The 23398-nt window shown below is 41.1% G+C and overlaps 2 protein-coding genes across 21 annotated transcripts in view; both read left to right on the top strand.

Annotated features, from left to right (window-relative positions):
* The window catches only part of LOC144293845 (uncharacterized), a 115138-nt gene extending 95745 nt beyond the window's left edge, over nt 1-19393 (top strand). For 11 of the 16 annotated variants that reach the window (XR_013361167.1, XR_013361173.1, XR_013361171.1 and 8 more), the window contains one exon: nt 18243-19393. Coding sequence is in view for 1 of the 16 variants with exons in the window: in XM_077865039.1 (XP_077721165.1) it covers nt 18243-18272 (30 nt within the window). In the remaining 15 variants the exon portion in view is untranslated. The other 5 variants (XR_013361159.1, XR_013361164.1, XR_013361174.1 and 2 more) reach the window with 4 other exon arrangements.
* Nucleotides 19394-21089: 1696 nt separating this feature from the next.
* STAG1 (STAG1 cohesin complex component) overlaps nt 21090-23398 on the top strand; it is a 395351-nt gene continuing 393042 nt past the window's right edge. For 2 of the 5 annotated variants that reach the window (XM_077865024.1, XM_077865025.1), the window contains exon 1: nt 21090-21349. The gene's annotated coding sequence lies outside the window, so the exon portion shown is untranslated. The remainder of the gene's footprint in view (nt 21350-23398) is intronic. The other 3 variants (XM_077865021.1, XM_077865019.1, XM_077865026.1) reach the window with 2 other exon arrangements.

Below are 23398 nucleotides of genomic sequence, written 5' to 3' on the forward strand. Positions count from 1 at the left end.
TTCTTTTTTTCATCTGATTGCTGAGGCTATGTTGAACAACAGTGGTGAGAGTGGACATCCCTGTTGTGTTCTTGACCTTAGAGAAAAAGCTCTCAGTTTTTCCCCATTGAGAATGATATTTGCTGTGGGCCTTTCATATATGGCTTTTATGATATTGAGGTATGTTCCCTATATCCCTATACTGTGGAGAGTTTCAATCAAGAAAGGATGCTATATTTTGCCAAATGCTTTTTCTGCATCAATTGAGAGGATCATATGGTTCTTGTCCTTTCTTTTGTTAATGTAATGTATCACATTGATTGATTTCCGGGTGTTGAACCACCCTTGCAGTTCAGGAATAAATCTTCCCTGATTGTGGTGAATAATTCTTTTAATGTTACATTGGAGCCTGTTAGCTAGTATCTTGGTGAGAATTTTGACATTTGTGTTCATCAGGGATATTGGTCTGTAATTCTTTTTGGTGGAGTCTTTGTCTTGTTTTGGGATCAAGGTAATGCTGGCCTCATAAAATGAGTTTGGAAGTCTTCCTTTCGTTTCTACTTTTTGAAACATCTTCAGAAAAATAGTTATTAATTCTTCTTTATAAGTTTGGTAGAATTCCTCTGGGAAGCCTCCAGCCCTAAACTCTTGTTTGTTGAGAGATTTTTTTAAAAAGATTTTATTTATTTATTTGAGAGATAAGAGATAGCAACAGAGATATAGAGAGAACCTGAGAGTGGGAAGGAGAGGGAGAAGCAGGCTCCCTGTGGAGCAAGGAGCCTGACACGGGGCCAAATCCCAGGATTCTGAGATCATGACCTGAGCTGAAAGCAGGCACTTAACCAATTGAGCCACCCAGGCACCCCTGGGAGATTTTTTTTTTTTTAAGATTTAATTAATTAATTTATTTAACAGAGAGATAAAAGAGTCAGAGAGCACAAGCTGGGGGAGTGGCAAAGGGAGAGGGAGAAAAGCAAGCTTCTTGCTGAGCAGGGAGCCCAACATGGGGCTCAATTCCAGGACCTTGGGATCATGACCTGAGCTGAAGGCAAACACTTAAATGACTGAGCCACCCAGGCACCCCTGTTGGGAGACTTTTGATTACTTCTTCAATTTCCTTGCTGGTTATGGATCTGTTCAAGTTTTTTATTTATTCCTGTTTCAGTTTTGGTAGTTTATAAGTTTGTAGGAATGCATCTATTTCTTCTAGATTGCTTAATTTGTTGGCAAAAAGTTGCTCATAATATGTTCTTAAAATTGTGTGTATTTCCTTGGTGTCAGTCATAGCCTCTCTCCTCTTTCATTCATGATTTTATTAATTTGAGTCCTTTCTGTTCTTTTTGATATGTCTGGTTAGGGGTTTATCAATCTTATTAATTCTTCTAATGAATCAGCTCCTAGTTTTGTTGACCTGTTCTACTGTACTTTTGGTTTCAATTTCATGGATTTTTGCTCTAATCTTTTATTATTTCTCATATTCTGATTGGTTTATGTTCTATTTGCTGTTCTTTCTCCATCTCCTTTAGGAGTAAGCTTAGCTTGTGTATTTGAGAACTTTCTTGTTTCTTGAGAAGGGTTTGTATTGCTATATACTTCCCTCTTATGATTCTCTTGCTGCATCTCAAAGGTTTTGGATAGTTGTGTTTTAATTTTCATTTGTTTCCATGGATTTTCTTAAATTCTTCTTTAATTTCCTAGTTGACCCATTCATTCTTTCGTAGGAGGCTCTTTAACCTCTATGTTCTTGAGTTCTTTCCAAATTTCCTCTTGTGATTGAATTCCTGTTTCAAAGCATTATGGTCTGAAAACATGCAGGGAATGATCGCAATCTTTTGGTACAAATTAAGACCTGATTTGTCACCCAGTATGTGATCTATTCTGGAGAATATTCCATGTGCACTCAAGAAGAATGTGTTAAAAAAAAAAAAAAGAAGAATGTGTATTCTGTTGCTTTAGGATGAAATGCTCTGAATATATCTGTGAAGTCCATCTGGTCCAGTGTGTCATTCAAAATTCCTGTTTCTTTGTTGATCTTCTGCTTTGGTAATCTGTCCATTTTAGTGAGTGGGGTCTGAAAGTCCCCTAGTATTATTGTATTATTATCAATGCATTTCTCTAATTTTGTTATTAATTGGTTAATATAATTGGCTGCTCCCAAGTTAGGGACACAAATATTTACAATTGTTAGATCTTCTTCTTCTTCTTCTTTTTTTTTTTTTTTTGAAATATTTATTTATTCATGAGAGACAGAGACAGAGAGAGAGAGAGGCACCGACACAGGCAGAGGCACAGACAAAGGCAGAGACACAGCCATGTCGGGCTCCCTCCATTCCATGCAGGGAGCCCGATGTGGGACTCGATCCTGAGTCTCCAGGACCACACTCTGGGCTGAAGGCAGCGCTAAACCACTAAGTCACCCGGGCTGCCCTAGATCTTCTTCTTAGATAGACCCTTCAAGTATGAAGTTTCCTTCTTCATCTCTTACTACAGTCTTTGGTTTAAAATCTAATTTGGGCTCCCTGCATGGAGCCTGCTTCTCCCTCTGCCTGTGTCTCTGCCTCTCTCTCTCTGTCTGTGTCTCTCATGAATAAATAAATAAAATCTTAAAAAAAATAAAATAAAATCTAATTTATCTGATATAGGGTTTGCTACTCCAGCTTTCTTTTGATGTCCATTAGCACGTCACATGGTTCTCTACCCACTTATGTTCAATCTGGAGGTGTCTCTGGCTCTAAAATGAGTCTCTTGTAGACAGCATATGAATGGGTCTTGTTTTTTTATCTAATCTTATACCCTGTGTCTTTTGTTTGGAGCATTTAGCCCGTTTACATTCAGAGTAACCATTGAAAGATATGAATCTAGTGCCATTTTATTACTTGTAAAGTTACTATTTCTGTAGATTGTCTCTGTTCCTTTCTGGTTTATGTTACTTTTGGGCTCTCTCTTCGCTTACAAGATCCCCTTTAATATTGTTTTTGCAGGGCTGGTTTAGAGATCACAAATTCCTTAAGTTTCTACTTATCTTGGAAGCTCTTTATCTCTCCTTCCATTCTGAATGACAGCCTTGCTGGATGAAGTATTCTTGGCTGCATTTTTTTCTCATGTAGTACCCTGGATATATCATGCCAGCCCTTTCTGGCCTGCCAGGTCTCTGTGGATAGGTATGTTGCCAGTCTAATGGTCCTATCCTTGTAGATTAAGAATTTCTTGTCTCAAGTTGCTTTCAGGATTTTTCTCTTTATCTATCTCTGAAATTTGCAAGCTTCAGTATTATATGCCAAGGGTTTGATGTATTTTTGTTGATTTTGAGGGGGGTTCTCTGTGCCTCCTGGCCTTGATGCCTGTTTCCTCCCACAGATTAGGGAAGGTCTCAGCTATGATTTGCTCTAATATACCTTCTATCCCTCTCTCTCTCTTTTCTGTTCCTCGGGGACCCCAGTCAATCTAATACTGATTTGCTTTATTGTATGACTGATTTCTCTAAGCCTCCCCTCATGATCCCTTAGTTGTTTTTCTCTGTTTTCCTCAGCTTCCTTACATTCCAACATTTTGTCTTCTATGTAACTGATTCTCTCTTCTGCCTCATTTACCCTAGCTGTTAGAGTGTCCATTTTAGACTGCATCTCAGTTAAATCATTTTAAATTTCAGCTTAATTAGATTTTAGTTCTTTTATTTCTGCACTAAGCGATTCTCTAGTGTCCTTTATGCTTTTTTCAAGCCCAGCTAGTGTCTTCATAATTGTTATTCTGAATTCCAGGTCTGACATTTTACTTATACACATATTGATTAAATCTATGGAAGAAAGTATTGTGGTGAATTCCTCCTTCTAGTCATTTTGTCCAGAGAAGAGCAGATAAGCAAGAGAATAAAAAAGAAAAAATTAAAAATAAAGATATCAGCTACAACCCCAGAGAGATATACACTAATCAAGTCAGAATAGGTCAGAAGCCAAGAAAGAAAGAAAAAAAAAGGGAAAGAGAAAGAATATAATAAAACAGATATTCAGAACTGAGTAATGCACTTGGTCCTGGGTGTATTTTGGTCCCTTCGTTAGTAGACACTTGACCCCACAATTGTAAAGAAAGAAAAAGTTACATATATACAGAAATAAAATTGAGGAACCCTGGGTGGTGCAGCGGTTTGGCGCCTGCCTTTGGCCCAGGGCGTGATCCTGGAGACCTGGGATTGAATCCCACGTTGGGCTCCCGGTGCATGGAGCCTGCTTCTCCCTTTGCCTATGTCTCTGCCTCTCTCTCTCTCTGTGACTATCATAAATAAATAAAAATTAAAAAAAAGAAATAAAATTGAATGCAGTGAAAGGAAGCCAAAAATGAAGAGTATATCTATAAAATGTAAATATAAAAATTAAAAAAAGACTTTAAAACAAAGCATTGATAAAATAAGAAACAAGGTAAAAAGGAAAAAAAGAAAAGGAATATTTCAAACGAAACATACAAGAATTATGGGAAAAAACCTTGAATTCTATTTTCCCCAAGTGCTGGAGTTTTGCAGTTCTGTATGCTCTGTAGACTTGGTATTAGCCTGATGTTCCAGCTGGTCTTCTCTGGGAGGGGCCTGTTGCACGGATTCTCCGGTGTCTTTGCCAGGGCGGAGTTGTCAGGGGCCAGTGTAAGCTACTTCCGGTTGCTCTATGTGGCTTTCCTTCCCTGAAGGCTTTCCTATGCCACTTCAGAGGATGAAAATAAAAATGGTGGCATCCCAATCTCCAGACCCGAAGCTGAAAGATCTCAGCCCCCACTCTTCAGTGAACCCTCAGGGAAAAGCAGTCTTTACTTTTTGTGCACCAAACTCTTCACACTCCTGCTGTGTGTGTGCCCTGGTGGATCGTTCTGGGAGGAGGGAGGTGGGTGGCTGGAGGCCTGTGGCTAGCAAGGCCCTCCAAGGAGGGCAGTCCACCAATGATGCGCATTTCCGAGGTTTATGCCAAATTGAACTAAGGGCCCACCCCCCGGGCTAGCTACAGGTAGTTTCCCTGCTCCAGTACTTGGGAACTCTGCCGGCCCAGGCACCCCCCATTCTTTCTGACCCTGGGGATACTGAGTCCACACTATCTTACCTAGAATTTTGTCCCACTTTCCCACCTGAGCCCCTTCAGGCAGGGACATCTCTTACTGGAATAACATTCTAAAAGTACTGATTTTGTGTTCAGGGGCTATATCACTTTCTGATAGTCGACTTTCAGAGGCTTCCTACCTTCCCCCAGTGTTTATCTTCCAATATATCTCCTCAAATTCGCTTTTCCACACTTCCTACCTTATGAAAAATGGTTGCTTTGTAGAATTTCAGCAATTCTTACATCTCAGGTTGAATTCACAGGTGTTTAGAATGATTTGATAGATATCTAGCTGAATTCAGGGGATCAGATGAAACAGGGTCCCCTACTCTTCTGCTGTCTTGCCTGCTTTAATGCAAATTATTTCTGATTCTCCTTTCTTAGATAGATGGAAAAGAACATATTTGTCAGATTAAAAGTCACATATCATGTGTCTGTGTCCATGTTACTCTGTTCTGGCAATGACACCACATCCCATGTCTTTCTTCAGAATCAATGATTTTTGCAGGGACCAGACCAGTGAGCAAAATGGAGGTATGATGGGGATTCACCACCTTTATTCCTTTAGCTCTTTAAAAGTAGCACTATTTTCCACCATTCCCCCCAGCAATGCTGTTTTTTATTTGTGTTTTGGCTAGGGGAGGGGGCAGTTTCAGAGTCTTCCATTTGGCCTTCCCCATTATGGCAGCTATTACTTCATAGGCCAAGGACTCAATGAGAGGTCTGTGTTACCTATGAAGTATACATATTCTGATTATATATTTGAGAAGAAATAACTAACATGTGGGTCTACAGACCAGTGGGCCTACTGTAACCTGGACTTTGGATAGGATTTCATTTATTACCTGACCCCCATATGCACCTACTCAAAGAAGGGGACCATGGTGATTCTTTGGGTCTCCAAGGATCAAAGTCAATTCAGAATCTGTGATCACAGTCCTTGAAATATTTACATATTCCCATTTTCCCAATGCACAGTTCTCTGAGTAAATGGCCTTAGGTACAAAGGTTTTAGAACAATCTTTGGGGAAATACTGAGGAAATCATTACTGTGTACATTTGCCATAGTGTTGCAGGTTCCTTCCTCATGGGGACATGCTTTCTTCTTGAGTTAATAGGCTCCAGGTCTAAAAACAGATTCACATTTTAAAACTTGGCAAGGAATTGTGATGTTAATTGGGGTGACTGACTCAGACTCCTGGTAATATATTTTTTAATTCATCTGATTATACAAACTAAGTAATACCCTCATTGGCTAACCATCTATTTTTTTTCCCTAGGGACACCATGTTCTATTTATTATCTTTATAATTCTTTATGGATCACTTCCCCCTGACTGCTCCTCTGATTTTATATTACAATAATTGTCCACCTTGGCTTCTGACAACTAAACACCACAATCCAGCCTCTATAATTTTGAGGTCCTATTATACCTATTGCTATCAATAAACGCAGTTCTTTAATGGCTTCCTTTACTTTCAGACCTGGCCTATAGAAAGTCACCACTAAGCCTCTTAATTAGACAGGTGCCCCTCACAGCAGTACATTTCTTATGTCCTTGACATATGGCGTAGCCTCCTGACCTTCTGTAAGTGAAGCATCTGGCAGATTTTTCATTTTTACATAATATATGGTCTCCAGCATTACCAATTGTCTAATCTTTTCAATCTTTCTTCCACTGTTTGCCATGGCAACTCTGGCATTTTAACCTCATGGCATAAACCCCTATGGGGCCATCACTTTTTCCATGTTTCTAGAAACCATCCTAATAGCAAATTCACATGGTCTCCTGTGGTTCTATTTATGATGTTAAATCTTGAGTACTGGGAAAGTGCTCCCAAGTCTAGTTTCTCTGTTATCTACCTTATGTTCTTTACATTTTCATCAAGTACCTTCAAAAGTCAATCCTACACATACAATCTCAGTTCAACCTGACTAGATACTCAAGTTCCTTTGGGGTAGTTCCTTTTATCCATTATCATATCCAGCACATTGAGACTGAACATCATTAAGAGCCACTGGACAGGAGACATCCTGAGAGTAAATCTTTTTGAGGGAGGTAATTTGTTGTCTTGAGGGGAAGAGGTCTCTGCATCATCTCTGAACAATGGGGAAGAGATAGGTCTTAATAGAGAACTTTGAGCTACTTTTAGGAATATCCTCATCTAATGTGTTAAGTCTCATTTTTCCCCTCAACCAGGGCCTTGACCTTGGCTTAGTACACTTGTCTTGATTAGAAATTTAATCTTTGGAGCTTAGCCACTATGACTGAGTTTATTCTTCAGCTTACTTTAGTCTCCCACTTCAGGAGATGAGAGCCACTTTGTATGCTATTGAAAAGACTGTTGTCTTTATTTTTAACTTTCAATTGATGATTAATCACTCTTAGCTTTTCACTGTCTTTTTCTAGCGCATCAATCTGGCTAAGGAACAGCCACCTGTTTTAGTCAGCTTGGGCTACTATAACAAAATACCGTAGATAAATGGCTTGAACAAATTTATTTCTTACAGCTCTGGGAAGTCGGAGATCAAGGTACCTGCTGGTTAGAGCTCTCTTCTTGGCAGGCAGATACCTACCTTCTCAAATGTCCTCACAGTGGCCTTTTCTTTGGCATGCATGGAGAGAGAGGGAGAGAGGAAGCAAGAGGGAGAGAGAGGAAAAGAGAGAGAAAGGAAGAGGGGAAGGAAAGAATGGAGGGAGAGGAAGAGAAAGAGATCTCTATTTCTCTTCTTATAAGATCATTAATCCTATCAGATGAGGATCCTACCCATGACTTCATTTAGCCTTGATTACCTCTTCTTAAAAAAGATGTGTTTATTTGAGAGAGAGAGAGAGAGAGAGAGAACATGGAGGAAAGGGCATAGGGAGAGGGAGAGAGAAATTCAGGCAGACTCTGAGCTGAGCATGGAGCCTGAAGCAGGGCTTAATCTTATGACCCTGAGATCATAACCTGAGCTGAAACCAAGATCTGGAGGCTTAACTAACTGTGCCATTCAGGTGCCCCTAGCCTTAATTACCTCTTAAAAGTTTTATCTCCAGATACAATCACATTAGGGATTATGACTTCAACATATAAATTTGGGGGGATACATAGCACTACTCAATTTCATTGTCCTTATAGTTGCTATTTTCCCTATATTTCTGAAATACTTACCCTTCCACTGGTATACTAACCTGATTCAACACCCATGAAAGTTTCACAAGTGAACTGTAATCTTATGATAAGGGTCCTTATTGACAGGTACCTGTCATTACCATTAGCAGGTAATGATCAAGCTCTGAAACCCCATCTGAGTGCCTGTTTTTTAAGATCTCAGTCCTGGCACCAACTGTCATTGCTTGAGTTCTCAGGGAAGAGACTATGAGATACAATTTAACAGGCTCAATATTTGTTAGGGAATGCCCTTGTAATTAATAGTTATAGAAGGGAGGGGAAAGAAACAGGAATGAGCAAAGGGAGAAAAGGACTTGTATGCAGGTTCCATAGGAAGTTTGGGAGATTAGACTTGACCTTCAGAGTTGTCCCAGATTGGCTAAGATGGTCAGGCTCTTATGCCCCAACTTTGTTCAGTAATTGAATGTGGGACACCCTGGGAAGGGCCTAAACTTGAGTAATGTAGCTTTCTGCAATTGTAGCAATCCTGAAGATACCAAAGACTGCCAACAGTACATTCAGTATACTCAGACAACAAGTCCTTATTGTAGGGGAATCTGGGCAGTGCATCACAATGTTCATCACAGGGGTGAAGCGTTTAAATCTCTCACTCCCTCTGTTTTCATAGACGGGAAAGAATTTCCATTCTCCATGAAGAAAAAGAATGAGAAGTACTACTCAGTTACTCCCCACAGAAGTGGGGATGATTTCTCTGATGGATGAGATTATGAGAAGGGTTTAAGCTTGAAAGACTAAACCCTTTCTAGGCTTTCTCTGTTTCTCTCTTTGTCGCACTCTTTCTCTCTTTCTTTATCCTCTGGCTTGTCAGTAGGATTCAACAAATTCTGTGTTCTTTAGTGTTATAAATGTATAGAGCAGGCCTGAATTCCATGGGAAGGCCTGAGGTTGTCCAGTTCTCCCTTTGGAACTAGGTAATGTATTCAGATGTGGGTTGTAGTGAGGAGACCAATAGCAAGCCCACTGGCCAAACCAAACCTCTTTCTCTAATTGACTTTATCCAAGCTGATTTTTATAAATTGTATTATGAAAATTTCAAACATGACCAAAAGGAGAGAGAATAATACAGTGAATAAAAATATATTCAATACCCATTTAAACAAATGTTAGGATTTTTAGTCAAGCCAGTATTTTAATTTTCTTCTGTTTGATTACTGAATCTTATTTCTCATTTGTTTCCATATTTGGGAAGGGAAGAAAATAGGGCCATTTTAAAGATTAAACAAAAAATCATGAAACTTTACACAAAATCTGGATTTGTGACTGTCCCTAAGGACAAGAAAAAAGAAGAATAAAGAAAACCTGGCAACATTGGACAACATTGCAACAATCAGCTGGCTCTGAGAAGCAGCTACCTGCTTTCAACTGGGCTCCAACTCCTCCATAAGTCACAATCTCCACCCCTCCCAACACGGGGGCCAAGTGTCAGTTTGTCATTCATCATAAGGCTTAAACTGTTGCTTTTATTACACTGAGTTTCCCTCTTCCCTCTACTTACTTATGTTATCTGCCTGGCTCCTGCAGGCATTTGAATTACTGGCCCTTGCTCTACAGCCTTTTTATAGTCTCCCTAAAGACCAAATCCAGTGAAACATAATCACAATGTCTGAGTTTTCAGCAAAAAGTATGTACAAAATATCCATCAGCAGATAAGTGGATAAATTATAATATAATCATACAATGCAATACTATAGCAGCACTAAAATGGAATGAATGATTGATAAATGCAACAACATGGTTGAATCTCAATTATGCTGAGTAAAGAAATAAAACAAAAATGAGTACCTATTATTCCATTTATATAAAATTCCAGAAAATGCAAATAACTTATAGTGATAGAAAGCAAACCAGTAGACAGAAAGCAGAATAGTGGCTGCCTGGGGATGGGATGAATAAGTGGGGCAGGGGAAAATAAATTACAAAGGGCTATGACGGAACTTTTGGAGTTGATGAGTATATTGATTATTCTGATTGTGGTGATGGTTCTATGGATTTATATATGTGTCATAGCCCATTAAATCATATACCTTGAATTTGTGCAGTTTATTACATGTTGTCACACCTCAATAAAGCTCTAACCAAACTAAACCAAACCAAACCTAAGCAAACAAAAAATTCAAAACACAAACAAAAAAACGTATCAACTATTTGCCATATATACTAGTAGGTGCTCAATAAATGTCTACAAAGGTGTCATTAACAGAAGATATTTGTAGTCATTGATTGCTTACATTGATTCGGAAAGAAAAATCTGCAATTCTGATCCTAATAGCTTGCTATTAAATTTTTATCCCTAGAAATGTCATAACCCTCAGATTAAAGAGAAAGTCCAAAGGCTTCTGGAAATGGATAACAGTGATTGCCTCTGGAAAGGGGAAATAAGATGTCAAGGGAAAAGGAAAGGCGTATACCCTCATCACAATGACCCTGAGATCATGACTGGAGTCAAAATCAAGAGTCAGACACCTAATCAACTGAGCCACCCAGAAGCCCCTGTTTTCATAAAATATTTTAACCAGGAGATGATTTAGAGCTAATAAAGTAAATTAAACATGTATAAACTTCTGATGATGATGAAAGAAATAAGAAACTAGTCATTTATTAAGAATAAGACTATACTTCCATCTAATGTATTAATACCACTGAATACTAGAATACATCAGACAATGCCTTCAGAGTTCTTAGGGAAAGTAAATCAGCTATATAGACTTAGCTGAATAAAAATGCTTTCAAATATTAAAAAACTGAAAGTGGGGCACCTGAGTGGTACAGTCAGTGTCCAACTCTTGGTTACAGCTCAGGTTGTGATTTTAGGGTCATGGGATCAAGCCCCAAGGCAGGCTATGTACTCAGCCAGGAGTGTGCTTAAGACTCTCTCCCTCTGCCCCTGCCCCTGCCCTGCATGCTTTCTCTCTCTCTAAAATAAATAATCTTTTAAAAAATCTGAAAGGTTTCCTCCCACTCTTCCATAAACTACTTATTGACAATATTTTCAAAAAAAACCAAGAAGATAAACCAAAAAAGTAGACATGGTTTCTAGAAAAAGAGTGGCTCCAACTGTGGAGCAGGGTAAAGAGAAGTAAAGGTCGGTAGCAGGGTTAAAGAACAATGAGGTTAAGTGGAGGCAGAAGGCCAAAGTTTCATTAGGTGATTAGGGGCAAACACCAGGGACAAAAGAAAGAGACTCGAGGATCCCTGGGTGGCGCAGCGGTTTGGCGCCTGCCTTTGGCCTAGGGCGCGATCCTGGAGACCCGGGATCGAGTCCCACGTCGGGCTCCCAGTGCATGGAGCCTGCTTCTCCCTCTGCCTGTCTCTCTGCCTCTCTCTCTCTCCCTCTCTCTCTCTCTGACAATCATAAATAAATAAAAATTAAAAAAAAAGAAAAGAAAGAGACTCTTCTGTAAAAGAGTAAAGCAAATGAAAAAACTTGATATGATAAATTAGGTAAAATACACAGTGAGGAAAAGAAAGGCAATTTGAAACTCTAGGAAAAATAAAGCCATATAAGCAGTCTGTGGCCCAAATATGAAGCATAAATATTTGGGCAGTTGATGATAAGGAAAGAGAATCCATTTGATCTTCATGTTCTGCACATTCTCCTTTGATGACTTTCTATTGGTTCTGACAGAAGTGTTGTGGAGAAGAAAATGTAATCTTGACACTCTTCTTAGCCTGGAAGTTGGCTGTTAACTTTGAGTCAACCAAAGGACAGAATAGAAAAGACTTACTATGTTTAAGGGAGGTGAGTGGAAGGTGAGAAGGAAGAATGGCAGTAGTAAAATTGGAGAGTTGAAATACTTTCTATCTAAGGTTGAAATATTATTTAGAGTTTTACATTATATTATTAAAAGTTACAAAGATAACCAACAAAATAGTTAAATGAATGTAATTGTTAAATGTTGAAGTGGATGTTAGCATAATCCTTACCTTTTATAGCAGGGAGTTATTAGATATTGCATAAAGCTATTATAAACATATTTAGAAATATTTAAGTAATCACAATCAAACAAAAACATGTGAAAGAGATTCCTCCTGGGGATTGATCCAAGAAGTAGAAAGGGTTATAATAGGGACTCCTGGGCAGCTCACTGGTTGAGCATCTGCCTTTAGCTCAGGGCATGATCCTGGGGTCCTGGGATCAAGTCCCACAGCAGGATTTGGGTGGTGAGCCTGCTTCTCCCTCTGCCTATGTCTCTCATGAATAAATTTAAAAAAATCTTTAAAAAAGAAGGGTTATAATATTTGTTGCTTTTCATCATAAATTATTTTGTGCTATTTGTTATAATTTAATTTGTTTCTTATTTATTGCCATGTGTGCATTTTTTTTGCAAAAACATAGATACTGGTTTTTTTTTCCTGTTTATATAGAAACAATATTTTGTTTTGTATCTATCCTATCAAAGAGGACTCCCTAAATTTGGGCAGGCTTCATGCCAGATGAAGCAATGAGGTGGAAATTCCAAGGACACCAAGAAACTTGGAGTAAGCAAATGATTGTTCTACTGATATTTTATTCTCTAACTTAAGGAATATATAAGAATCCCTAGTTCCTTTCCACACTAGTTTTAGCCCTCTACTTATGAATTTTCTTTCTTACCTGTCTGAGTAGTTCTTGTCCTCCATTTTAGGGGGATAGGGTTTTGCCTGCAACCAGGTTACTGATTCTGAAGTATCTTATACTAGGTATTGTAGTCCCTCTTATTACCAACATTGGTAATTGCTCATATTTAGAAGGAATTGTGTTGTTAGTATTAAAAAAGGAATGGAAGGGGTGCCTGGGTGGCTCAGTTGGTTTAGTGTCTGACTCTTGATCTCAGGGTTTGATCTCGTAAGTCCTGTGTCAATCTCCATTCTGGGTATAGAGCCTACATTAAAAAAAAAAAAAAAAAAAAAGGCAGCCCAGGTGGCTCAGTGGCTTAGTGCTGCCTTCAGTCCAGGCATGATCCTGGAGACCTGGGATCGAGTCCCATGTCAGGCTCCCTGCATGGAGCCTGCCTCTCCCTCTGCCTGTGTCTCTGCCTGTCTCTCTCTCTCTGTGTCTCTTGTGAATAAATAAATAAAATCTTAAAAAAAAAAAGTTAAAAAAAAAAAAAAGGAATGGAATAACCACAGGTTAATCTGATAGTTAAGGCCTGACATAGCACTACCAGTTGGTGGCACACCTTAACTTAACCTTAACTGCAAGAGTGAGAAAGGAAAATAATTTCTGATTTTTGCAAAGATCTAACAGTACAAACAACAGCAAATGTCCTATAACTAAGTGAAAATGTGAAGAAGAATACTTCATTTTGGGAGAGTAAAATAAGACTGGTCATGATCCCTAAAATACTATATTACAGATATTCATGCAGTTTATAAAAGTAGTGAAAGTGAAGAATGAGAAAGCATAATCAGGAAACCTCTTTGGTCTAAATATCTAATAGCTGCACCTAGAACTCTGTAAAAAGGGTCAAGAAGGGAAGAATCATGAATAAAATGTTACTTTGAAAAGTCATTTTTATAAGATCTATATGAAGAAAACTACAAAACTCTGATGAAAGCAATCAGATAAGAACTACATAAATGGAAAGACAGTCCATGTTCATGGATAAGAAAACTCAGTATCATCAAGATGTCAGTTCTTCCCACTTGATTTATTGATAATGCCATTCAAATAAAAGTCCCAGCAAGTTATTTTATGGACATCAACAAAATGATTCTTTTTTTTTTTAAAGATTTTATTTATTTATTCATGATAGACATAGAGAAAGAGAGAGAGAGAGAGAGGCAGAGACACAGGCAGAGGGAGAAGCAGGCTACATGCAGGGAGCCCGACGTGGGACTCGATCCCAGGACTCCAGGATCGCGCCCTGGGCCGAAGGCAGGTGCTAAACCGCTGAGCCACCCAGGGATCCCAACAAAAATGATCTAAAGTGTATATGGAGAAGCAAGGTGATGGAGGGATGAAATAGATAAAAGGGATCAAGAGTACATTTCCTTAATAAGCATTGAGTAGGGGATCCCTGGGTGGCTTAGTGGTTTATTGCCTGCCTTCAGCCCAGGTGTGATCCTGGAGTCCCAGGATCAAGTTCTACATCGGGCTCCCTACATGGAGCCTGCTTCTCCCTCTGCCTATGTCTCTGCCTTTCTCTCTTTCTCTCTGTGTGTCTCTCATGAATAAATAAAATCTTAAAAAAAAAAAAAGCATTGAGTAATGTGCAGAATTGTTGAATCATTATATTGTACACCAGAAACACTAAATGTTAATTATACTTCAATAAAAAGAATAAAGTTTATATGGAGAAACAAAAGACCCAGAATAGCCAGCACAATATTAAAGGAGAAGAACAAAGTTGGTGGACTGATGCTACCTGACTTCAAGACTTACCATTAAGTTACAGTATCAAGATAGTGTGATACTTGGCAAAAGAACAGACAGGTCAATGGAATAGAGAGTCCAGAAATAAAATCTCATAAATATAGTCAACTGTTCTCTGACAAAGGAGGAAAGGTGGTAAAATAGAGAAAAGATAGTCTTTCAATAAATGGTTCTGGAACAACTGGACATCTATAGGCAAACAAAACAAAACAAAACACAACCAAAAAACTATAGATCTTACATCCCTCATAAAAAATTAACTCAACATGGATCACAGACCTAAATGTGAAATGCAAAACTATATAACTCCTAGATGATAATAGAGGAAAAAAACCTAGATGACTTGGGTATAGTGACATCTTTTTAGATACAACAGCAAAGATAAATCTATGAAATAAATAATTGATAAGCTGAACTTCATCAAGATTAAAAACTTCTGCTCAGCAAAAGGCAACATCAAAAGAATTAGAAGACAAGCCACAGACTGGGACAAAATACATGCAAAAGACACATCTGATAAAGGACTGTTATCCAAAATATACAGAGAATTCTTAAAATGCAATGGTAAGAAAACAAACAACTCAAATAAGAAATAGGCCAAAGACCTTAACAGATATCTCACCAAAGAAGATATATAGTGGCAAACAAGCATATGAAAAGATGCCCTACATCATATGTCACCAGGGAAATGCAAACTGAAATAACAATGAGATCCCACTATACACCGACTGGAATGGCCTAAATGTGGAACACTACACTGACAATACCACATGCTGTCAAGGATGTGGAGCAATAGGAACACTCCTATGTTGCTGGTTAGAATGTAAAATGGCTTAGTGACTTTGTGTGTGTGTGTGTTTTAAAGACTTTTTTATTCATTTGAGAAAAAGTGAGAGAGAGAGAGAGAGAGAGAGAGAGAGAATCTGTGGGAGGAGCAGAGGGAGAAGTAGGCTCCCTGCCAAGCAGGGAGCAGGATGTAGGGCCTGATCCCAGGACTCTGGAAGCATGACCTAAGCTGAAGGCAGATGCCAAACTGAGTGAGCCACCCAGGCACCCTGGTTCAGCCACTTTGGAAGACAATTTGGCAGTTTCTTACAAAACTAAATATACTCTTACCATATGATCCAGCAATCACACTCCTTGGTATTTATCCAAATGAGTTGAAAACATGTTCACAAAAAACTTGCATAGGAATCCTGACAGCAGCGTTATTCATAATTTCCAAAACTTGGAAGCAACCAATATATCCCTCAGTAGATGAATGGATAAATTAATTGTGGTACATCTGGATAATGGATTATTATTCAGCACTAATAAAAAACATGAACAATCAAGTCATGAAAAGACATAGAAGAAACATTTTAAAAAAAGATTTTATTTATTCATGACACACACACACACACACACACACACACACAGAGGCAGAGACACAGGCAGAGGGAGAAGTAGGCTCCATGCAGGGAGCCCGACGTGGGACTCGATCCTGGGACCCCAGGATCACACCCTGGGCCAAAGGCCGGAGCTAAACTGCTGAGCCACCCAGGGATCCCCTGACATAGAGGAAACTTAAAGCATATTATTGAGTGAAATAAACCAGTCTGAAAGGCTACGTATTGTATGATTATTTTTTTTTTAAATATTTTATGTATTCATAGAGACACAGAGAGAGAGAGAGGCAAAGACACAGGCAGAGGGAGAAGCAGGCTCCATGCAGAGAGCCTGACGTGGGACTCGATCCAGGATCTCCAGGATCACACCCTGGGCTGCAGGCGGCGCTAAACCGCTGCGCCACCGGGGCTGCCCGTATTGTATGATTATAACAACATGACATTTTGGAAAAGATAAAACTATGGAAAGAATAAAAAAATCAGTGGTTGCCAGGGGTCAGGGAGAAGGAAGGATGAATATACAGAGTACAGATTTTTTGGATAATGAAAATACTAGTATGTTATTATAATGATAGATAGATAGCATTATACATTTATCCAATTCCACAGAACGTACACCACCAAGAGTGAACTTTAAGGTAAACTGGACTTTGGGTGATTATGATGTGTCAATATAGGTTTATCTTTGGCAACAAATGTATCATTCTGGTAAGTAATGTTGATAATAGGGAAGAAGGCTATGTATGTGTGGGTGTATGGGAAATCTCTATACCTTCCTCCTTCTATACCTTCTTTATTGTGTCTAAAACCGTTCTAGAAATATAAAACCACTAAAATGAAAAAAGCCTTTTGTGAAAGGAATACCATCATTCTAGTCATGAGAACAAATTGGACATGTTTCACTTTGAAATCTTCATGTTAAAATTATCCAAATAGGAAAAAAGACAAATTTTAAAGTTACTCTGCCATCTTTTTTTTTTTTTTTTTTTTTTTTTTTATGATAGTCACACACAGAGAGAGAGAGAGAGAGAGGCAGAGACACAACACAGGCAGAGGGAGAAGCAGGCTCCATGCACCGGAAGCCCGACGTGGGATTCGATCCCGAGTCTCCAGGATCGCGCCCTGGGCCAAATGCAGGCGCCAAACCGCTGCGCCACCCAGGGATCCCTACTCTGCCATCTAAATAGTCACAAACTAGGTGTGCCTAGCTGACTGTCAATAGAGCATGTGACTATTAATCTCAGGGTTTTGAGTTTGAGCCCACATTGGGTGTAGAGATTACTTAAGTAAAAATCCTTTAAAAATAGTCACAGACTAGCTCCTAGTATTGTAAGGCAAAATTCTTCATGGTATTGATTAATGTTAACCATTTATTCTGCAATGCATTTATATTATACTTATAATACATTGATGTATAACTCTGTAACTGCAATTTTTAAATATATAATATTAAATATCTACTTTTGCACCAGGTTGGCTAAGAAATTGAGTTGAAATAAAACTGTAGTGGGTATGTGTCTTCCTTTTTTAGACATCGAACCTATTAAGGATGAATCTTCAAAGTGGGCCAGGGCTCATTTCAAATGACTTGAAATGAGCAATGAGGTAGAATTCCAAGGTCACCAAGGAACATGGACTAAACAAACCAATACTTTATTCCCTATCCTTAATTTTTTTTTTAAGATTTATTTATTTATTTATTTATTTATGATAGACACAGAGAGAGAGGCAGAGACACAGGAGGAGGGAGAAGCAGGCTCTATGCCGGGAGCCCGACGTGGGACTCCAGGATCACGCCCTGGGCCAAAGGCAGATGCCAAACTGCTGAGCCATCCAGGGATCCCCTATCCTTAATTTTTAAAAAAATATTTTTTTTAAGTAGGCTTCACGGCCAGTGTGGAGCCAACACAGGGCTTGAACTCACAACCCTGAGATTCAGAAGCTTAACCAACTGAGCCATGGAGGCACCCCAATCTACCCTAAATAATATTTAAGAATCTTTAAGTAATATCCACACTAGTTTCAGATATCTGTTTTGATATTTTGTTCATAGCTATGGCTTGAAGCTGTTCATGAAAACTGTGGTTTTTGAAAATCTTTGCCAAGAATTTTGGAATCTCGATTAAGAATTTCACAGAAGCAGGGGCTCCTGGGAAATGTGTGATTCCATAACATAGTCAACATATTATGATAACTCATCACCTTATCTTACCAAATAGCTAAACTTTAAATGTATCTTTTGTTTGCTTACATTTATGATTTTTTTCAGGCTAAATCAACTAATATGAAGAAGTTGTGAGAAAATAGGCAGAAATTGGAAAAAGATCAAGTCATTTCTTCAATACCATTAAGTAATTTTGATTATATTTCATAAACCAAAGGAATCACAAAAAGCTTTTGTGCATTTTTTAAAGGGTGGTGAATGAAAGACAAAGACTTTTCAGAAGGCTATTATTATGCTTGTTAGGACATAAGACAATGGGAGTTGGTGGAGAGGAACAGCCTTGAATGAGGATAAAGCAGTGGGAGAAAAAAGTAAGAAATCTGAATGAGGATATCATGGGAGTTGGGCTATTTTGAAGGAAAAGCATAAAGTCTAGCCTTACAATTTAGAAACTAGAAGACTAGGTAATTATTTATAAACACCAGCTCAACCATTGAGTTAAGTGAGAGAGCAAAATAAAGAACATTTTAGATTTCTCTAAACTCAGAAAGTTGACTACTCATGCATGCCCTTGGATATTTAAAAAAATTGTCAAAAAGTTCTTAACAAGATAAAAACAACACTTCAATAACACCAATGGCATTTCTATATAATCGTTAATTTGTTTAATACTCATAGCAACTCTATGAGACAGGTATTATTGTTATTCCAACAAGTGAGGAAACTGAGGCACAAAGAGATTTATCCACACAGCTTTCCGGAGCAGTATGGTTCCAGAGTCCTTGTTTTTAATTATTAAACTGAGATGACAATGCTATTAAAGAGAAAATAGGAAATTTGAATTTTTAAAAATATCATTTTAAATGTTTAAATTTTAAGCTAGAGCTTCCTGGCAAGTAAGCTGAACAGGAGGAATTTTAGTTGAGGGAAAAATCAGAAATCATAATTTTGGGAGACTTTTGAAGTGAAAGAATGTAGTAGAGAAGGACAGAGAGGAGTTGAACTGTGGGATGGAAGAAGGAGTAGGAGCTAGCAACAGTATAAGACCAGTAAATCAGGCAGGTTGTAGATACCAGGGATTACCTTAAAATAAAGGGAAATAGGACTTTAAGGAGGGTTTAGGGATTGGATGTGTCAAGAAAATGATGAATGAGAAAATGATTGTTAATTAGAACTCTGTTGATCTTAAAGTGCAATTTCATTTTGCTATTACGAAGTCTGATTGATACAGGCTAAGGAATAAAGTATAAAAGAAGGCGGTGACTGCTTCTTTTCAGAAATGACCGTGAAAGGAAGGTTGATAGTACAGTAACTGGAGAGAATAGTAGCACTGAAATTTTTAAAAAGACAATGGAAACTGTGTTGAAAAACAGAAGCAGCTGGTGGATAAGGACATTGAAGATACAAGACCTTACAAATGTACTGGTGTAAGGAGGTGGGAAGGGATGGCATACGCAGTCCAAGGAGGACTGGCTTTGGAAAGACGGGGAGAACAGGTTTATTTGGTGAGAATTTTTGAGATCACAAACAACATGGGACTACAGACATTTCAAGATGGAGAGAATATCAAATCGGAGAATTTGTAGTCTCATAGCTTTGATCCCAGGAAAACTAAATGAAGTCATATCTCTGAGCATGGATTGAGACTAGCATCTTTAATAACAGGGAAAGCTGCCAACAATCTTTGCAGAGAATACAAAATAAATTAACCAGAGATGAGTGTGTGTGTGTGTGTGTGTATATATATATACTAATATTAATATATATTAGTATACACACACATATATGTGTATCTCCAGTCACGAATTCATACCCAACAAGGTTGGTTGCGACTTCCTCCAGTCAAACAGCCACACACTTTGTGACCTTTTTGGGAAAGAAACCAGAAATAGGGGTAACTTACTGGAGACTGGCTCTGAAGACTGTAAAGGAATTGAGCGCTTCTAAGGCAATATTAAAACAGAGCGGGCTCTAGCAACAGAGAATTTAGTCGTAAATGGGGCTGATGACCTGGGAGATGAAGAATTCACTTTTGGTATTGCAAAGTTGAGGAGGCGAGCCACGGAAAGGCGGGTAGAAGAGGCGCCGTTCAAGGGCAGGTTTGGGTCACGATCTCACGTTAGTACCTTCTCCCGTCCGTCTCCGAGCCCCTGAAAGCCGTCCTTACCGCTGCGGGGGAGAGAAATCGCATTCCAGAGCCGCGGCGGTGTTTTCCCAGTCTAGCTGCATTCCTTCCTCACTAACTAGCCAATGCTGCCGCCTTATGCAAAGCCGGCACTAGAGAGGCTCTGCTTTACAGAGGCAGGGACGACGCCAATCGGCGCGGGGCAGGCACTGTAGCGTTTACCTCGGCGCGGGAGGGCCTGCACAGTTCTCAAAACCTTTTCACCCTCCCTCGCGAAAGCGCCTTGCCAACAGTCAACAATGAGCAGCTAATACAGTGCTAAGCTCGGAGGCCCTCTTTACACCCCGGAGAGGCGGGAGGCGGCTTTGGCTCCTCTACACCCTCCCGTTTCCGCAGAACGCGCCCAGGACGCGGGGAGGGAGCCGCGCGAAGTCAGGCGGAGCCGCAGGGAAGCACCAGTCTCCAGACCCGGGGAGGGGCCTCGGTGAAGGCGCCGGGGGCGGGTCTCCCTCCCAGGTCTCGGAAAAGCTCCGAAAATGGCGGGCAGCTACTCGGCTAGAGGGGCGCGCAGGCGCCACCGTGGCCGTCCTTCCGCCAGCCTCGGGCGGCCCCAGCCCCAGCCCCAGCCCCACGCCCTCCCCGAGAGGCATCCGCCGATGGCGATTGGCTGAGCGGGGCGCCCGCTCCGTGCGGGGGCGGAGCCTCCACGCAGCAGCCACGTTTCCCGCCCCGCTGGTGCGCGTGCGTGCAATCCCCACAGGAAAGCGTTTGCGCGCGTCCCCGCCGCGGCCCCCAGCTCGCGCCTCAGCTCCCTCCCCTTTCCGGGCAGGCCCGTCCCGTCAGCCAGGCAGTAAGCGTCGCGGCCAGCAGAGGGCGGTCCGGACCCAAGTCTGCAGCGGCGCCATTGGCGTGTGGAAAATGCCACCAGATGGCGGGTTAGGATTGCAGCTCCGTTGAAGGCGCGGCCCCCGCTCCCGAACCCCCGGCGACCACCCCGTAACAACCCCCCCACATCGGGAATAACACACCGGAGACTTTTGGGGGGAAACTAGGTCGACGGCCGGCGGCGCCCGGATGGGCAGCTGAGGTGAGTGCGGGCGGCGGCGACGGCGGCGGGGGGCGGGAAAGGGGGAATGCGGCGGCAGCGGCGCGGGGGCTGGAAGCGCGGATCCAAGATGGAGGCCGGGCGAGAGCGAGAGAGCGAGGGAGCGCGAGCGAGGAGCGGGCGGGCGGGCCGGGCGCGGGCCCCGCGCGGGGGAGGGAGGCCGCGCGGGCCTGTGCGGGGCGCGGCAGCCGCTGGCCGACCGGGCGGCCGGGGGGGCGCCTGTGGGCGCGGCGGGCACCTCTGAGCCCTCGTTCCTCCCCACCCCTCCCGCGGGCCCGAAAATTGTGCCCCCGCCCGCTCGGGCACTACAGCGACGGGCGCGGAAGCCTTTGTGGCGCGCTCGGGCCCGCCGCCAAGCCCGCCCTCCGCCCTCCGCCCTCCGTCCGCCCCCCCTCCCCGCCCGGACTCTCGGGACTCGCCCGCGCCCGGCGGGGCCGGGCCGAGGCGGGCTGGTGCGAAAGCCGCCCGCCGCCCGCCGCCCTGCGTTTCTGCGGTGTTTTAGCGGCGGCGTCGTCACATGACAGCGAGCTCGCCTCAGCGGAGGGGCCTGGGGGTCGCTCAGCGTGGCGGCCGGCCGAGACGTCTTCTTGGCGGGGTGGGGCAGGGGGCTGGAGCCTGGGGGAGAAGGGGCGTCGAAGCCGGGCTTTCCCGCTGTCTGCCCTCCCCGCCCCCGACGGAGGCCTCCCCGTGAAACGTGTTCAGGCCGGAGCACTGCCCCGCTAGTTTGCCAATTCCCCGGGAGAAGAGGCCAATAAAAGTTGTTTTCCCTCCTTTCTCGGGGTGGGGGCGGGGTGAAGAGCTGGGAAACCGGAGTGCCTGGAGTTGGTCCTGGGCCTCGATTGGAGGGTCCGAGCTGGGTGTTTCTTGTGTGCTGTAGGGACTTAAAAAATGTTCAGGTCTTTAAGATTGTCACGTCACCCTTTCTACCCACATTTGAAATGTTTTCGATTCTCTTCACATTGCGGAGAATCGTGCCCGGGGCGTATAAATCATGGGATGGTTTTGGAAGCTTAGACCCAAAACAATACTGTTTGTAATGTGACGATAGCAAATTATTTGCTGTTAAGTTCATGTTAAGAGGATGAATATAGTTTATTTCTCGTGGTCGTGACTCGAAAGGACCCTATTTTTCATCTTCTTAGGAAAATAAAGTGTGAAAGTACTTGAATTGGCATAGGGAAAGTTCTGTTATTTGTGATTTATGTGGGGTTTGAGTAAGACTCTACCTTTTAGTTTTCCGTGTGTTTAAGAAAATGGCAAATTTTGTTGGTAAATATACCTAGGGAAATAATACACAACAATGAAAATAAAAACGATTTATTGTATGATACATTGTGCTGTATTTTCATATTTATAGTGTTGATTTCAGATTTAAAATTGCAGAAGGGGGGGAGAATATTGAAGGATCCGGAAGGATTGTCTACTTTTGGTTTTTGTGAACACTTGAAACACAAATTGCTTTCTAAATAAAGTTCTGGAAAACCTACAGGTGTTTTGCTGAATTTTTTATTTATATTTTTCAAAATGTGTTTTAAGTTTATTCAGGTGGTTTATCAGTGGACATTTTTACAACCAAACTACTTTTGAGTGGAAATTTCTCAGTATCCACTTCGGTTTTGATGTTCTGACAAAGCTAGGAGATACTGAAATAGATGTGAAATGTGGGAAGTTACTGGCATTCCATCCTTTGAAGACAGTAATACAATTACCGTTGATTTGAATGGCTCTTTTAAAGCCTTAAGGGGGGCTGTGGTGTAGGGGCAAAAACCCTGAACTGAAATTACTTTGAACATTCCCTAGATTTGTCATCTTTGGAATGTCACACTTTGAACCTCATTTTTTCTCATCACTAAAATGAAGGTAATAAGTTATGTGGTAGTTATTTAACAAGATGTGTACGAAAAAGTACTTTTTAATAGTTAAAACTTTAAAAATTTTATGCAGTTTTAGCCTTTAACACTTCCATTCTGTATCTGTTTATCTTCATAATCAGTGCTGTGAGGAGATCTAATGCACCTTGAAGAAGAAGAT

Source organism: Canis aureus, chromosome 22 (assembly GCF_053574225.1).
Source record: "Canis aureus isolate CA01 chromosome 22, VMU_Caureus_v.1.0, whole genome shotgun sequence".
Classification (NCBI taxonomy): domain Eukaryota; kingdom Metazoa; phylum Chordata; class Mammalia; order Carnivora; family Canidae; genus Canis; species Canis aureus.